General features: G+C 39.1%; 3 protein-coding genes across 3 annotated transcripts; 2 read left to right on the top strand and 1 right to left on the bottom strand.

The window, feature by feature from the left end:
• The first annotated feature begins 3,564 nt into the window (after positions 1–3,564).
• LOC101307382 (putative F-box/FBD/LRR-repeat protein At5g44950-like) lies at positions 3,565–6,428 on the top strand. Its single transcript, XM_004295322.1, has 3 exons — positions 3,565–4,506; positions 5,730–5,903; positions 5,979–6,428. The coding sequence occupies exons 1-3, from the start codon at positions 3,565–3,567 to the stop codon at positions 6,201–6,203; spliced, it is 1,341 nt and encodes a 446-aa protein (XP_004295370.1). The 3' UTR covers positions 6,204–6,428.
• A 601-nt stretch (positions 6,429–7,029) lies between these two features.
• Positions 7,030–9,415, top strand: LOC101300320 (putative F-box/FBD/LRR-repeat protein At4g03220-like). The gene is made up of 3 exons (XM_004293435.1): positions 7,030–8,073; positions 8,333–8,515; positions 8,624–9,415. Exons 1-3 carry the CDS (start codon positions 7,030–7,032, stop codon positions 8,933–8,935), a joined length of 1,539 nt encoding a protein of 512 aa, XP_004293483.1. The 3' UTR covers positions 8,936–9,415.
• Positions 9,416–12,085: 2,670 nt separating this feature from the next.
• Positions 12,086–12,939, bottom strand: LOC101307100 (calcium-binding protein PBP1-like). Its single transcript, XM_004295321.1, has 2 exons — positions 12,922–12,939; positions 12,086–12,511 (listed from the first exon to the last, which is right to left on the bottom strand). The coding sequence occupies exons 1-2, from the start codon at positions 12,937–12,939 to the stop codon at positions 12,086–12,088; spliced, it is 444 nt and encodes a 147-aa protein (XP_004295369.1).
• Positions 12,940–17,721: the final 4,782 nt, after the last annotated feature.

Raw genomic sequence — 17,721 nt, 5'->3', positions numbered from 1 at the left:
TTTCGTGTCAAATGTGATTAGAACTTGGAGCAACTCCAATGAAATTGTTTCATCAAAAAACAAAAAAACTCCGATGAAATTGTCTTTTGACATTGGCAGTACGCCGAGCGTTAACTTTTGACATATTTGTTCACTCCAACTCATATGTTAAATCATACGAGTCTTGTGTCAATTCACATGTGCCGAAAGACAGTTCTTCGAGTCTGTCAAATTTGACAGGGTTGATCTGAGAAGACTGTACGTATTTTTATATATATTTTTTTCTCAAACTTCTGTCTTCTCTCAGATTCCTTCTCTTCTTTTCTTCATCGTATCGAGTATCTAGATCAAATCAAATCAAGAAGGAGAAGAAGACAGGGTTTTCAACAACACCCAGTAATGACTACATACATCTTGGCTGATATTCAGACTTTTCCTCCTATGCAACAGCTAAATGGTAGCCCATAGGAAGATGAGAAATCAGGTTAGCTAGGGTTAGGGTTTTATCATCTCGCCCCCTTTGAAGATAGCTTCCACAAGACACATGCAACCTAGCTATAAGTAACGCAAGTCGCGTCCACGTCCCTAACAAAGACAAGACGGAAGAGACGACCAAACGCCTCCAAAACCCTAACCAGTGGAACCTAAATGACCTCCCCATTGATATCCTCCTCCATATTCTCTTATTCCTCGACATAGTCAATGCCATCCACACATCCCTCATCTCCCGCAAATGGCGAACCCTCTGGTCCCTCCTTCCCTCCTTGAACTTGGACCACTCGCAATAGCGACAATGAACGCTATTTTCAATTCGTCACTCGCGTTCTCGACATGCGCCGCTCCGATTCTCTGTGCATCCAAACCTTCCGACTTCGTTTCAAGCCCTTCAAGGGCTTCGCTTCCGACGTCGTCGACTCTTGGATGTGCTGTGCCGTCACCCGCCTCCGCGTGCGCGTGACTTCCCGTTTTCTGTGCTGAGTAATGGGTGCGTACAAGTCTTGACCCTTAAACGCTGCTCGTCTCTTACTCTTACATTGCCGGCCGGCATGTCCGCCATGAATCTTCGCTCGTTGAGATCCATCTATCTTACAGGGGTTTATTTGACGGATGAGAGGGTCCATGATTTGATTCTGGGGTGTCCCAATCTGGAGGACCTCAAGCTTAAATATTGTTATGGGATGAAAAAGTTGAGTATATGTAGCACCAGGCTTAAGAAGCTAGTCGTGTGGGGTGAGATTTATATTAGATCATGTGAGGTTGATTGCCCAAACCTTAGTTCGATACGTATCGATAGCTTTAGCCGATTTGTATTCAAGAATGCCTCTTCCCTGGTTCACTTTTGTTTCGGCAAGAATTTCCTATTATACAAGCACTACTATGATTTGTGGCGTACAACAGTAGTGGGGATACTCAAGCAAGCGCCTCAGCTTAGGAATCTAACTGTTCCCAATCTGTGGTTTAAGGTAACCTTCGTTTGCTTGTGCATTTCTCAAGTAATAACTTCAGGCTGTTTGCATATTTTCTTTTTTGCTGAATATGAACAGAAGAGAGGAGACCATGAGAGTAAGTAAGGGATATAATATGGTTATGATTTTCAAATGGATTTAACCTTGAGATTTTTGAATGGCTTTTAGATATTTAGACTGTAAGAACCTATTGCTGCTTAACCGTGGCCAGTTTGCCTCTAGTGTTTGTCCAATGGTTTTCAAACTTCAAATGGCTAGCTGTATGTAAATGAGCTTCTTCTGCAATTGCAATATTGGTTTATTTAACTGATTGCATTTGTCTTCAGCCTCTGTCATCAAAGGATCCTTATTACCTCAAAAGTTTTATGCTCCACAATCTCAACCATCTAGAGCTATACACAGACTATTCTCAAACTTTTCTCGTTGGCATGGCTGCACTGCTTGAACTTTGCCCTAATCTTGAGACGATGGTTCTTAACGACATCGAAATTGTGAGTACTATGACATGCATAGTTACAGCAATGGTTGCTGCTGTTCCTATATTGCGTACTTTCATTAATTCGTTTTCTTTTATTGAGCTGTATATATAGCTAAACTATGATTTTATAATTTTCAGAAGGATTTACCGGAAGAGTTCCCAAATGAATCAATTCAGTTCAAAATTCCAAGGCTCAAGCAAGTTACAATGAAATTATATGATGAATCAAAAAATCAACGCAATTTGCTGACTATCTTAAAAATGCAAGGAGTGGTCTTGGAAAAGATTGTGCTTGTGTCTAGCAGGCGTGGTGAAAAGAACATCGTAATTTCTTCTGTTAGAACTTAGGCCCTGTCCCGTTTGGTTGGTAAAAATAGGAAAATGATTATTTTTCTTTTAAGACTGATATGAAATGGAATATGTTTTGCTATTTTCATGTGGGTGCATGTTTGGTACATTTTGGAAATTAAATGCTAGAATTAAGTTTCAATTCCTATCGCAGCGTTCTGTAAGTTATAAATGAGATACAAAATTATAATTTTCAATAACACCCCTCTATTAATTTAATCGATTTCCAAATACTTAAATCCCTTCTATTTGAGTATTATCTTCGCTTTTCAGTAGCAGAAGATTTTGACAAATTGCTAGAAGAAGAGTATTATCTTTGCTTTTCAATAGTAGGATTTTGAAGAGAAATGAAATATTGAAAAAAGAAGAAGAAGAAGAAATTCAATTAAATTAGAAGTTTCACGAGAAGTAATTCAATTTAGGTTTTATGAGGGAGTCAATATCGCGTCAGGTGTCTTTATTTGTTTTCTTTCCGGTCTCTCCTTACAACCAATGAAAATCTTGGAATGAAATTATTCTTTTAAAAAAAAAAACTCGGAATGGAAAAATAAATTAATTCTCATTCCGTTCCATGATTTTCTGCCAACCAAACTTCTCAAAACGCTACCAAAAAGGGTGAAAGCGATCTCAATGTACTGGCACGTACCTTGACAAACCCTATACGCTTACGAAAAAAAAGACAACCCCATATGCCATGATCCCATATTCGGTTTGGATCTGCCAGAGAAAAGGTCTGCCAATCGCCATCACCTTTTGAAGAATGGAAGTTTAGTAATATGTCGCAAAAACAAAAAGATGAGATTGCATCAACTTGAAAATTGCCCTAGAAAGATTCACGAGGCCAAAAGACTCGTCAGTCGAGAACCATTATCAAGAACAACACAGTTCAAGAGTTTTGAACATGTTTAACCTAGGTTTAGACACCGTCATGAAAACGAAAGCTCTCGTTTAGGTTTTTGTTGTTTTTTTTTATATTTTTAAAGTGAGGTTTTCGTTGTTAAGTTAATAAAAGTTAAAATACTTTCTATCCTTATAATCAGTTTATCCTTTGAAACCAAGCCTAAAGTCACCCCTTATTACTGTCATGTGTTAATAAGTGTTTTAAACTGATTGAACCTCTGTGACTCCATCTCATCTTGTGTTTGTTTGCTTTTTATTTTTTATTTTTTTTAATTAAAAACCTCGGGTCTGAATGCCTAACCTGAGTCCGGGCCCAAAGTCCAACCCGAACCAATCTCCCCGGCATAAAACCACCATTTCTCGCAAAATCCACGAAACCCAAAACCCCCTCTAATGGAAGCGACGGCGATCACTCATCGGAACCCAAACCAGACCCTAAACGACCTCCCGGACGAAATCCTCCTCCACATCCTGACCTTCTTCCCGACCCTCGACGCCGTCCAGACCTCCCTCATCTCCCGCAAATGGCGGCCCCTCTGGTCCCGCCTCCGCTTCCTCCGCTTCTCCTACGAGCACTTCCCCCTAAATGACCCTCCCTCCGATAACCGCGACTTCTTCGCCGAGTTCGTCGACCGCGCCCTCATCCTCCGTCCCCACCACCCCATCGACCTCTTCTCCCTCTCCTTCATCTACCATCACCGCTTCGGCCTCCACGTCGACTCCTGGGTCCGCTCCGCCGTCACGCACCTCCGCGCGCGTGAGCTCCACCTCGACTTCTTCATCGACCGCGAGTACCACCAGACCGACGAGTCCTTCAACCACAAGTACGACTTCCCCTTCGCCGTCCTCCGAAATGGCGCCGTCGCGGTCCTGAAGCTCACGCGCGTGGAGCTCACTCTCCCGGCGAGCATGGCCGCCATGGGGCTCGTCTCCCTGAGCTCAATGTACCTGGATGAGGTGTATCTGACGGACCAGAATGTTACTGATTTGATTTCTGGTTGTCCGAATCTTGAGGAATTGGAGCTTCAGCATTGTTGGGGGATGGAGAAGATGAAGATACGTAGCAAAAAGATGAAGAAGCTGGCGTTTGCTTACATTTACGACTCGGAATCCAGGAACAGTATTGAGATTGATTGCCCGAATTTGTGTTCGATAAGCTTTGATAACTGTAGTTTCACACAGTTTGTGCTTAAGTATGCGCCGGCCCTGGTTGAGTTTAGTGTTAGCATTGTGCAAATAGAGGAGCAGGATTATGATCTGTGGTGTAGGATTGTGAAGCTACTTGAGCAGGCGCCGTATGTGAAGCAGCTTAATTTGCAAAATTGGTGGTGTAAGGTAACTACTTTCCGGCTTTATTTAGGAATATCTTGCAATGTGGGTTGGTATATTGATTATATGCTTGTGATTTGGTAGTTAAGAAAGATAACATTGTTGTTTGGAGACTAATAAGCTCTTTCACTAACCAGAGTGTGGTCAGATTTTGCTGCAATTTTGCTTTGGAAGGATTCAATAGTTAAACAATATAAAAGTACTTTTGGTGTTATTGAATCTTGGAACTTGACGAAAAATAGAAATGGTGATTGGTTGTGGAGATATGTTGTTATTGTGTTCATTGGGACTTGAGAACTCATCCACTAAATTTGTATAAATGGTTGAGAAGAAGTTGTTTTGTAGACGATAATAGTCTAATATGCCTTTCTCTAATCAGATTTATGGACATTTTACTATACCGTTTGAAGTTATAGTAAATAGTTTAGGATACAATTTTTCTTAATGGGTGCCATATATGTAGGTAAAGGGAAACTATTATCCTGCGCTATTACATCTTTTGTCATAAATTTGTAATATACTAGCTTCTTGCTTTGTATATATAATGTATTGCTTTGCCCTGCTACTGTACTGGCTTTTATGTCTCTGCTGGTGTGTATAGATATGTTGGGGGAGACTAGAACTTTCTCTCAGTCTGATTATTGTATGTCCATACATAAGTTATTTAACTCTGACTACAGCTATCACATAAATATTGTGACTTTGCTTAAAATTCTAATTCGTTTGACATTAAAGGACTATCAATTCAGGTTGTTATCCAGATTTAGTGGTTTCCTGATTTCAAATTTATCGTTTTAGTCTTTTACTAAGTAACTTTTTTTGTGGTTCTTATTGAATTATTAATCATCTAGCAACCCATAGTTTTTCACCTGCTTCTATGTTTATCCTTGCCCCCAAAGAATTTCAATCTCTTTAAGAGCTAATAGATGATATGCTCATCTATTAGTTCATGTTGTTATCCTGATTGAGTGGCGTCCTGAAACAACCTTAGGGTTTGTAACTTAAGCTTGACTACTTAGCCTGTTTGGGTTGGGGCCTTATTACTAAATTGAACCTCATGTCTTTATGTGTATTCTTATTTGTTGTCTCCTCATTGTGAGATCGAGTCCCTTTCTTCATATGGTCGTACTCTGTCAATCTATTCTTACAATAAGTCTCTCAGATGTAGTATTATTTGATAAATCTAGCCTTTTATGGTACATAATTGCTGTTTTTGCTTCTTTCCTCAGCTTCTTACATCAAAGGATCCTTTGTCCAAAAGTTTTAAGCTTCACAACCTCAACCATTTGGAGCTGCAAACTGGGTATACCCATTGTGATCTGGTTGGCTTGGCAGCACTGCTTGAGCTTTCTCCCAATCTTGAGAACATGATTTTAGATTACGTTGACAATAATGCGAAAGATGTGAGTATATATATTACTGAAATTCTAGATGTTGCTGCTTTATAAATATCTAAACCATGATCTTCTTGTTTCCAGGGTATAGTACCTGAAGAGTTCTCAAATAAACCAGATAGATTCAACATGCCGAGTCTGAAGCAAGTGACCATGAAATCATATTCTGGAACTCCAGATGAAGCTAATTTTGTGAATATTTTGAAAAAGCATGCAGTGGTCCTAGAAAAGATAGTAATCCATCACATCGAAGTTGGTGAGAAATCATTCTCTCCGGTAGTTATAAGTAAAATCCCTTGCAAGGTTTAAGCCCTAAAAGATTTCGTAGTATAGGAGCTCATTGGCTCCGAGTAAAACCAGTTTTTTTATTTTTTATTTTTTTTTATAGTTTTTATACTAACGGTTTATTACTAATTTTTTTTTTGGTTTTTGTAACTAAGTATGATGTTAGATGACTGATCATTAAAATAATAAGTATGCTCTGTATAGCTTATCTTATGATTTGTTTTGAAATAAATTATCTTGCATTGCATGCACTGTTGTTTCGACTGCAAATTGGTCATTCTATGGAACAGAAACTTCTCTTCATCTATTACTCTATTCACTCATAAGCAGCCCAAAACCCTGATTACTTATACTGCAAGTAATAGCTCTTCAGCCCTATGGAATCATCAGCGTGGACTTTTGTCTAGGGGTACCTGTTCAGTATGAAGTTATATGTGAATTTTCAGTATGAAGTTATATGTGAATTTAAAATTCACATAAAATTCACATGTAATCACGTATTAAGAGAAAACCTAGTACTAGTAGGAATACATTTCCCCTAACTGGCATACCATTTGAACTATAGAAACCATCTGAACTTCCTGTATTAACAGTCAGGAATATGAAACGGTTTCTTAAAATTTTATTTTGTCATCATAATATTACTATATAAATTTGCAAATTGAATCCCTTATTAATAATTCAAACTTCGAAACAAACTCAAACGATCTTCTCGTTCTCACCCCACTTGAAAACTTTGAACTATTCAACCCTAACGCAACTAGCTCGAGCATCTCTCTCACCGCCAAAGACCACTGAAAAAAAATCAGGAGATCGATCAAGAAACCCAACCTTGATTTCCCATTCATCAATGGAAACAAGATCCGCCGCTGCCAAGAAGAAGAAGCTTTCCTTCTGCAAAGAAAATGAACTCATCTCCGACCACCACAACATTGATCGCATCACTGATCTCCCCGACGCCGTCCTCCACCACATCCTCTTCCTCCTCCCAATCAAAACCGTCGCGCAAACCAGCGTCTTGTCGAAACGGTGGCGTTCGCTCTGGTCCTCCTTCCCTGACCTCGACTTCACAACCCTAGACCAATCTCTGCAACCATGTTCCTCATCTAAGACAAATCCTCTGAATTGCAAAGAGTCAGACTTCATCACTCAGGTCCTCAACAACCGAGACAAGCACTCCGATATTCGGATCCTCCGGTTCCAGGCCCGGCTGAGCTTCTCTCGTCTCAATAGCCTGATCCGCCTCGCAATCAGACACAAGGTGCAGGAGCTCGACGTGGAAGTTTTCACAGAAGATTACTTCAACTTCCCTAGATGTGTCATTGCTAGCGACACATTAAGGGTTTTCAAGTTGAAGTCGAAAAGACCCGGTTTCCGGTTACCTCCTTCTTCTGTAATGACAAGCGGCTTCCGATGTCTTCACTCTTTATCTCTCTCCCGGATCAGTCTATGCAACCAGCCTTCCCTGTCTGATATGTTCTCCGAGTCGTCTTTCCTTCTGCTCAAGAAACTGAGCCTTGATACCTGTTTTGGGTTGAAGCATCTTAGGGTTGGCTGCCGTGTGCTGCAAGACTTAACCCTAGAGAATTGTTTCGAGCTGCAAGGGCTGAATGTGTCGGGTTCGAAATTGGAGAGGTTGCGGATTGCGAAATGTTTTGATGGGTATGTTGAGAAAAGCTGGGTGAAGATTGATGCGCCGAGGCTTGAAGTGGTTTTGTGGGAACACAATGGTCTTAGTGATAATGTTTGTATAGAGAATTTGAGTTACTTGCATAAGGCTTCCATTGGTTTGCTCCATGAAGATATTAGTGTTGCAAAGCTTCAGAGTGTTTCCAATCTTTTTTCGGCTCTCTCTCTTGCACATTGCTTGACACTCGAAAGCAATTGTATTGAGGTACTACTTCAATCTTTTCTTGTGTGGAACTATAGATCATTGTTAAATAACTAACCAGCCCACGGCTCACTGCCGGACTGTGGATCATTGTATCACATCGTTAGTTTAGCGAAGTACTGTTGGAATTTCTTCATTTCTTGACATACAAAACATCCAAGACGAAGAAAAAGAACTGCCAAACAATAAACCGGCCTTATCTCTCTCACTTTTCCTCTTTCTCACGAGTGACTTATACATATAGCCTCGATTTGTTTTGCAGATTCTATCAAACAACAATTATTTCGCAGTGTATTTGCATCAGTTCAGCAATCTGAAATCCTTGGAGTTGCACACGGGTTTCAAGAAGAACAATGTCCCTGGATTGGCATCCATATTCAAGAGCTGTCCTATGCTGCACACTCTGATACTAAACATTATTAACGATTTCAAAACCGAAAGGAGAGTACGTATTATGAAGAAGATTACCTTTGGTCAATCAACACCTTACATTGTTCTTTTTATTTTCCCACTTTCAAAAGCTGATTTAGTTTTTTCATCTATGTATCTGTAGCAATGGAACAAGGACTTGTGGGAAATGTCTAACTCGGAGGAAGAGAAATACTGGGAATCTCAAACCCAAAACTTGCAGTCGTTCTTGCATCACCTTAAGATAGTGAAGATTCATGGCTTCCTAGAGTGCGAGAACGAAGTGAGCCTGGCAAAGTTTTTGCTCAAGCATGGAAAGGCCTTGGAAGAAATGGTTTTGTCTACTGGGCACTGCAAAGCTAGACACTCTCTTCAGAGACAAAAGATTAGGTCACAGATGATGGGATTTTCTTGGGCTTCTTCTAATGCCAAAATTACATTTAACCAAGCTGGCTAGCTGGTTTGTAGTGCTACTGCTACATACGTTCTCTAATGAAATTGGCTTGAATGTGCATACACTTCCATTTCGGTTGTGTATGGATTCGTATAATTTCTTTCTCGTTTCCTGTACTAGATCTTGTTACGTGCATATATCTATGTATCGTAACTAGCAATTTATTCATCAAGACATGTCCCAACGGCTATAAACTCCATGGTTTCAATTCACAGAACAGGTTTTAAATCTGCTGCAGGCAATTTGACATGTGCCGGACATAAAATTAGATTCACGTACTGAATGATGCACTGTTTCGAAATTACTAGCAAGTTGCCTCTATGAGATCCAAATATTGTTCCATGTATATTTTTGCAACAACAAGTTGCTAATATTACATATACAATATCTAACTAGCTGCAGATAATCAGTTCCGATCTGTTTTCTGGTTCTCATTTTTGTGATATCCCTATGTGGTTTGCTTGGTCAGTGACCGTGTAAATGAAACAGAACGACGCTTGTTTTAGATTTTAGTTTATGCCATTGGGTCTCCTTGCCCCCCTAATTGGGTGTCATCCAAGATTTCCTCGGAACTGCAACTAAACAAACGAAGATCAAGTAAAGATTCGAATACCCTATTGAACCGCTATATATTCAGAATGATAATGGGAAATGAGATGATCTAATTACTTTGGGTCAAAGTTATGGGGGTTTACTTTGATTTAAACTTCTCACCACTTGAGCTGAATCACTCCCAAAAAAAAAAAAAACGAGACTGACGACTTGGCGATTCATGAACTGAATTGAATTGTGCCTTTGCATATGACATATTGGAAACTGTGTGTGAGTGGCGTTTACTAGATAGAATATGATTACGTTACCTCCTACATACCTGTAATCCTCTGAATGTATTCTATAGTCCTCTATATAAGCTTCTATTAATGAATAAAGATTATGAATCTCCGATCTACTTTGTTATCTCTCAACTTCTTCAATTCATTACAAAGTCTTTTTTTAGGTCATATTCAGATTAGATCCATAAAGCCGAAGGAGGGCCATATAAGCCCAACACCTGACTTCATTAGTATTTAAGCCTGAGATTCACTAGGGTTTTTGTTTTTCTATCTTTAGTCTGCTACCTTCTCCTTCTCTTGGATTAACAAATCTTAGAAAGTTGAGCTATGGTCGTATCTGGTGAGGAAGAAGGACGTGGAAGATGTGGGATTACCGAGTTGCCGGACTGCATCATGGAATCTATAATCTCACTGCTACCTCTGAAAGACGCAGTGAATGCAATCCTGGCTTCCCCTCCACACTGGAAACACCTTTCTCATTCATCAATACTAACAAGGCGCAATCTTAAATTCGACGATCTCAACGTTTTCGGGAGCAATTACGAAATAGGATATGACATGGATCAGCAAAGACGAGAATTTTTGAGACGTGTGAGTAAATATTCGCAGCAATATCAGGGTAACAAGGTCGACTCTTTCAAATTTCGATGCCATCTTCGTGCAGAATCTTATGTCATCCTTGATGATTGGATTCGTTTTGCAACTACAAAAGGGGTTGAAAAGCTTCATCTTGGACTTGTAATTTGTTCGTCACCACATGAAGGTTATGTTTTTCCTCGGAGTTTACATGTTGGCTCGACTTCAAATCTAAAACATGTGTTATTGGAGGAATGTATTCTAAGACATCCTACTACGGATCCTGACGCCTTCAACCAGCTAACTACTCTTTCTCTAAAACACGTTTACTTTGATCAATCTCTGATGGCAAATCTCTTCTCTGTTTGTGCGTTACTCGAAAGCTTGACCTTATATCGGTGCCGGCTGAACCGCCTGAACGGTAGTTATTATCGGAATCGTGATGAGTGTCCTTTAGTTGCTGGTGATCGTCTAACTCATCTCAAAGTGTTACATTGTCAGGAGGAGGGGCATACGGAGATTGCGGCACTAAATCTTGCCTCCTTGGAATACAATCCATTTTGCAATTGCAGGTCTTTTCACATGAAAGCTCCACAACTATCCAGAATTTTTTTCGCCAACAGCAGGGTACGTGACACATTAGTACCTCAAGCACTTACCACAATTCGCAATGTGTCCCGGGCTTGAGACTCTTCATCTGCGGATGCCAGCGGAGCTACCCCGAATCAGCAGCTTACCGACTTATGGAAATCTCAAACAACTCAACTTGGATATTATCTCAAGTCGACGAATTAGGCAAGACGAGGACGATGTTGATGTCAATTTTGTGCTGGATATCATCAAGGCTGCACCCTTTTTAGAAGAGCTTGTTTTTTCTAAGACTAATCCAAGAGAGACGAGGAATAATCATTCTAGATTCACAAATGATCATTTGAGAGGGGTTGAGATACAGAATTTCAGGGGTAACTGGTACGAGACAGAGTTGGTCGTTTGTATCCTAGAGATTTCACCCAAGCTAGAGAAGCTGGTAATTAATCTGCTTGGAAGATGTTATTTGGGTGATGGAAAATTCGACGAGCTTGGCCAAAGTTATTCAGAACAGCAGAGGGGAGTTGTGAAAGAAAAACTCAAGGGAGTAAAGACTGATGCTCAGATCATATTTCTACAGTAGTTGCCTAGAAAACAATGACATACCCAAACATGTTAAACCTTGTGAGGTATGTAGTGAACTTTGCTTCAAATTTTATACTCATCTTTAAATATCTTTTTTTTCTCCTTCAAGCACGATTCACCCTTACAACTTTCCTAGATCAGTGCTGTAACTCGTGCAGTTAATAATTAGAAAAATATAACAAAGTCAGAATATTTTGTTCATATAATGGATAATGTTATTTCCTGTCAGTTTCATATCACCCAAATAAGGAAGAAAATTAAATGGGGATGAGCCTCCCAGCTAGGTCGGTTCCAAACTCTATTATGTAACAAAATAAGGAAGAAAATTAAGAAGGTTGAAATGAAGGTCTGTTTATAATCAGGATGAGAATTACCTCATGCGCAAGGATGACACTCATGAATCGAGACGTGTTTGTAAATTTGCAATAATCGAAATTTACAAATTCCTCTGTATTCAATTTCATTGCTTCAGAACGAACAACAATGAAGATGTAAAAGACTAGAAACACAACCAAACCAAGAAAAAGCACAAAACTGTTCCTCAGTTTTCTACATACACATCAATCTAAGATCAAGGTCTCTTAGTATTACTATTTAGCTCCTCCAGCAATCCTTGCTCAAGCCAAATCCAACTCTCCTCCATCAACTCAGGACTCAATCTGAACATCAAAACGCAAAACTCCATCTGATTCGGAGCCCCATCTCCATCCAAGTCACCTTCCTTCAACATACTCACAAGCTCGTCCTCTCTCAAATCCTGCAGTCCCAGAACAGCAGAGTTCCTCCTCAAGCTCTCTAGCGTAATGACACCTCTCTCCTTGTCCATCAGCGGCTGGAAACCGTTGCAGAGCTCCCTTATCAGCCCCTCTCCACCGAGCTTGTCCGCCATCTCCGGTAACAAGTCTTCGTTCTTAGTGTGTGAGAATGAAGTGAGCCTGGCAAAGTTCTTGCTCAAGCATGGAAAGGCCTTGGAAGAAATGATTTTGTCGACTGGGCACTGCAAAGCTAGACAAAAGATTAGGTCACAGATGATGGGATTTTCTTGGGCCTCTTCTAATGCTAAAATTACATTTAACTAAGCTGGCTAGCTGGTTCATAGTGCGACTGTTACGTCCGTTCTCTAATGAAATTGGCTTGGATGTGCATACACTTGCATTTCGGTTGTGTATGGATTCGTCAAATTTCTGTCTCGGTTCCTGTACTAGATCTTGGTACGTGCATATATCTATGTAACGTAACTAGCAATTTATTCATCAAGACATGTCCCATTTGTCCTAACTCCATGGTTTCAATTCACAGAACAAGTTTTAAATGTGCTGCTGGCAATTTGACATTGCCGGACATAGAATTAGATTCACGTACTGAAATACTGAATGATTCCCTGTTTTGAAATTACTAGCAAGTTACCTCTGTGAGATCCAACATTGTAAAAACAACAAGTTGTTAATAACTTAATACAGTATTACGTATATAATATCTAACTAGCTGCAAATGATCAGTTCCGATCGATATGTTTTCTGGTTCTTATTTTTGGGATCCCTATCAGTGACCCAGTAAGTGAAATACAAGGACGCTTGTTTTAGATCTTAGTTTATCCCATTCGGTCCCCTTGCCTCCCCCCTAATTGGGTGTCATCCGAGATTTCCTCGAAACTGCAACTAATCATACGAAGATCAAGTAAAGATTCTAATCCCCCACTGAGTTGCTCTATATTCAGAATGATAATGGGAAATGAGATGATCTTACGGGGTTTGTTTTACTTGAGCTAAATTAATTACTCAAAAAAGAAAAAGAAAAAAAAAGAAGCTCTTACTATAATAGTCATTTAAAGTTAATCGTTCAATTGATTATTGATCCATTACGGATATAAGCAAAGGCAAAAGCTGGACTACGTGCTTTGTGCCGTACGCCAGACGGAGCCGTTAACGGCAGGGCATTTCTGTAATATCAACGTTATCACGGTAAATACCCGATCTTACTGCGAGACCGGAGGACAGAAGAGAAAATTTGCCTCCGGAGTCGATCCCCGGACAATGCAGAACACGTCTTGGAGGATTCATAGTTGGTGTAAGATCTGGAAATCCAGAACGCAGAGATATTTGACACAAAGCTGAGTGGTGAGAGAGTAGAGTCGAATCAAGCAATGAGAGAAAAGAGCCGTATGGGGTTGAGGGTTGAAACCCTCTCCCTATGTTGGTAAACTTGCTTCACTTCCTTGAAGCTTTGTGAGGATTCAATCGGGTGGGTAATTCGCATATCAAAAACCTAATCAACCCAAGTTTCCAATCCAACCTCCGCTCTCCAAGCCGCCATCTCCACATCCGCAGTGATTGCAATGAATTGAATTTATTTCGTTTTCTGTAGTTGAGGAATTGATTCCCTGTTCATTTGTTTCTCCTGCAATACTTTTGTGAATTTCAATTTTCATGTCTTGGATAAGGAATGTGATTCGGAGTATCTGGAATTGGGTTTGGTAAGGGTTTTTGTTGGTTATAAAAATGTTCAAGTTTTGGTCAAGCTTTGAACAAGTCAGGATCTTTATCTGTGTATAGTGCTTAAGTTGATCGTGACATGATTTTTGCGGTTTATATATCGGGGAGTTCTGTAATCAGTTTAGGTTGGCATTGTAGAACTGAAGCTTGAATTTCAGAATGATGATTTGATCATTTTTGTTCATATGATGAATTGCTGAGATTTTGTTCATATGGCATTGTCATTTTTTTATTAACTTGTGTAGTTTAAAACCAGGGTTATTAACTGTTTAATTTTCATTGACTTTCAATTTAGGGTGGCCTGACCTCTGGATATAAAAAAATTGATTGAGGAGTAAGGGTTAGCTGATGAAACTTACACAGCAGAATGCGTTGCACTCTTTCAGTTATCTGGAACCTCTATTCATAACAACAAAGCAGTGCAAGTTGATGCGGTATGAGCTCATTCTATAATTATGCATCACACTTGCTCAAACCTACAATTCTACTCCAATGACCTTTGAAATTATTTAGATTTTCTAGGAAAGTGACTTTTTTGTTTATCTAATTGCTAGTTCGGAATGATAACTAGGAAGGACTCAGTCTGACCATAACCTGAGGGAGTATCAAGCTGTTGTGGGATACGCATATGTCGAAGGTTTTCATGTCATATAAAATATTACTGCAAATGTGAACCATCAAGCTGTCTTTGGGAAAAAAAGCCTTGTAGTAATTCATATGCAAAAGGTGAGGTGCATCCTGGCGATGTCAAACCGTCTTTGGCAAAAGCATTGAGTAGGATACTGGAGGTAGGTTCATATGTTCATGTCATGTGTGATCAATTTATTAACAGCCAATGGGATGTTCATTCTTTTATCTGTAAATCTTGGTTGTTTTGCAACATGAATATGAAGTCTGAAATTTGTTGCTTAATGAATCGGTTAATGCACCAAGATGAAGTGGATCATTGACTTCAAGCTTATATGGGTTTAGTACCTTCATTTTCTTGCATCCAAGAACCTTAAACCATGCTTCCAAGCCTAAAAATGCTATAGTAGAAGCTCTCATTGGTGAGCAGCTGATCTGATTCATTAGGATTGGTTTACCTGATTATCCCTAACCCTAAAATATATGGTTTAGTGGTGGAAAGCTATGGTGTTAGATCTAGGAACTAAACCCCACAAATCGTTTTGGGTGAATGTGATTGAGACCCTAGTGTCATGAATTCTCTGCATATTTTCTTTGCTTGAGTTTGCTTACATTTGGTTTCCGACTCTCAAATTCTTCAGGTTTAATTTTTGTCGATTACGTATATTTGATTCTGGACTATGTTTTCAGTTCCTTGCTTGCTCAATGTGATAAATGTACTGGTATCTACTGCCAAAGTTACTTGCTTCAACTAGTCAATATCTGTTGTCATGTTTTTGAGTTGTGTGATAATCTCTGATATTTATTCTTGTTTCTGAGTATTGAAAACCTAGTTGCATATTCAAGTCAGCTTTAACTATGACCCAGGTAATAGAACAATTGAGATTTTGTTTGCGGGGCTACTTTTCTCAATGGCGTCTGATTTTTACAAGTTGACCAATTTCATCAAGAGTCATGATTTAAGTCCTATCAGGTCAATATTTGTGAAATTCATGCCATTTGTGAAGAAATTGTTCCATCAAATCAGTGTATGGGTTTGTCCTTTATGTCGTCTACTTGGTTAGTAACTGATTTTTATGAATTTCTAGAATCCAGAATTGGCGGAATTATAATTTGAAATTGTTATGAATTGTTATTGAACGTGGTAGTTATGAATTGTTGTTTACCTGTTAGTTTGCCTTTTCCATGTGTTTATGTGTTTGTCTGTAGCTGTGTTTTTTTTGTTAGTTTTCTGGTTATGTGCTTGATTTTGAAGTGGGGAGTGAACTGCTTAAGGCAGAGTGGACAAAGATCATAAGAGTGGGCCAAATGAGCATGGGTCTGAGCAAACAAGAGCAGCACTTCCAGCGCTAAGAAAGAATAGCCTGATGACCTGCTTGAAGTTTTGTATTGCTGTGGAGAAAGGTAAGGGAGTGTTCGATGAGTGAGAACGTTACATGGCACATGGTTTTGATGAAAGGGTGTGGAAACTGGAAGCAGCGTCGAGGCTATATGATCTAACTGACTGGGGAAGATATAGAATAACTGAAGGTTGCCAAAGATCCTTGTCTATCACATATGATGCCAAGGATCCACATATCATTTTTTTTTTGCATGTTTCCTGACATAATGTACTTCTCACATATAATGGTCGTTGTCTCAATTCTATGATCAATTGATGCTCTTTCCATTTGAAGGACGTAACTCATCAACATCAATGTCCATTTCAAATGCATTGACAATTACTTCCAATCTAAGCTGGTGAGCTTTGCTTAGGTCCATTTGCTTTTGGATAATGTAACAGCTGCATAATGAAGATATCATCATCATCATGAATTGAATATTCAGAGAAATTATACTGTCATATGGAAAATCTACAGTTGCTTGGGAACTTAAATATTTTATAAATATATAATAGACATGGAGTTCTAGCTTCTCTAGAACAAGATATACACACCTCAAGAACCTGATATATTTCATACAGTTTAGCATATCATAGAAAATGCATTACAATCTCCAGCTTTAGTATCTCATTGATAAAGATCATCAATCGTGGCTTCCTTGATAGTTAAATTGCTGGCCAGTAATTATGTGGTGCCCTGATGATAATGTAAATATAAGAATCAGAAACACATATAGGTAAATAAATAAGACATGTATGCTTCAAGCTAGCAAAGTCTTAGAAATCTAAGGCTCTGAGTATTCACAGTACAATTGTTAACAAATCTTAACCACCACAAAAACACAAGTTGCTGATACAGCTTTAGCATATTTCTCCATTAACAACAAAGCTCCAATCTTTGATCCTTTATACAAGTACCACAAAATGCAATACATTTGGGAAAAACTATATTAATAAAAGATATCAGTAATATAGTCGTATACCGAATTTGTGTATATTGACCAAACAAAATTACCAAAAAAAAAAGGTAAGTGAATGAAAATTCCAGGTAGTCATTAAACACATAGAAGGGCTATCATGATTCCTAGTGCATTGTCCCATGCTACTGACCTCATGAGTTTTTAAACAACATAATTCTTGCATAGCATACATCTCGCTCGAAGATGCAGTGTCTACATCTTCATAAATAAATAGTTATACATTGGTTGTCAATTATTTCTACTTCTAATATCAATCATTTCACTTCAGACAGGACTTAACATAAAGAGCCAAATTCAATCAAACAATCATTTTTTACTTCTAGTAACAATCATTTTTTTACTTTCCTTATGATAAAGATGTCAAATTTTGAGCAGCAAAAGATAAGTTTACCGGGTGAGAGCAAAGAAGATGATAAAGGCTTACATGTAAGGCCCTGCATTGAAATTCAAACAATCAAATAGAACCAAACAATACCAATAACCAAAAAAGTGGGGAAGGAGAAAAGAGAATTGAGGACTAACCAAGAAGACCCTTGAGGGCATTGAAGCAGAGGCAAGTGTCTTCCACAAGCACAGGACCATTAACCTGAATGGCAGCCAACCTAGCCTTCATAGTCTTCATAATCACCAACAGCTTGTCAAAATGTAGGTGTAATTGGCACCTCTGATGCTTTGCTCCAACAGTTCAACCTAGGTAGCCCAAAGAAAACAAAAAAATAAAATAAAG

This window comes from Fragaria vesca, linkage group LG3 (genome assembly GCF_000184155.1).
Source record: "Fragaria vesca subsp. vesca linkage group LG3, FraVesHawaii_1.0, whole genome shotgun sequence".
Taxonomy (NCBI): domain Eukaryota; kingdom Viridiplantae; phylum Streptophyta; class Magnoliopsida; order Rosales; family Rosaceae; genus Fragaria; species Fragaria vesca.
This window is presented reverse-complemented; position numbering and strand designations above follow the sequence as displayed.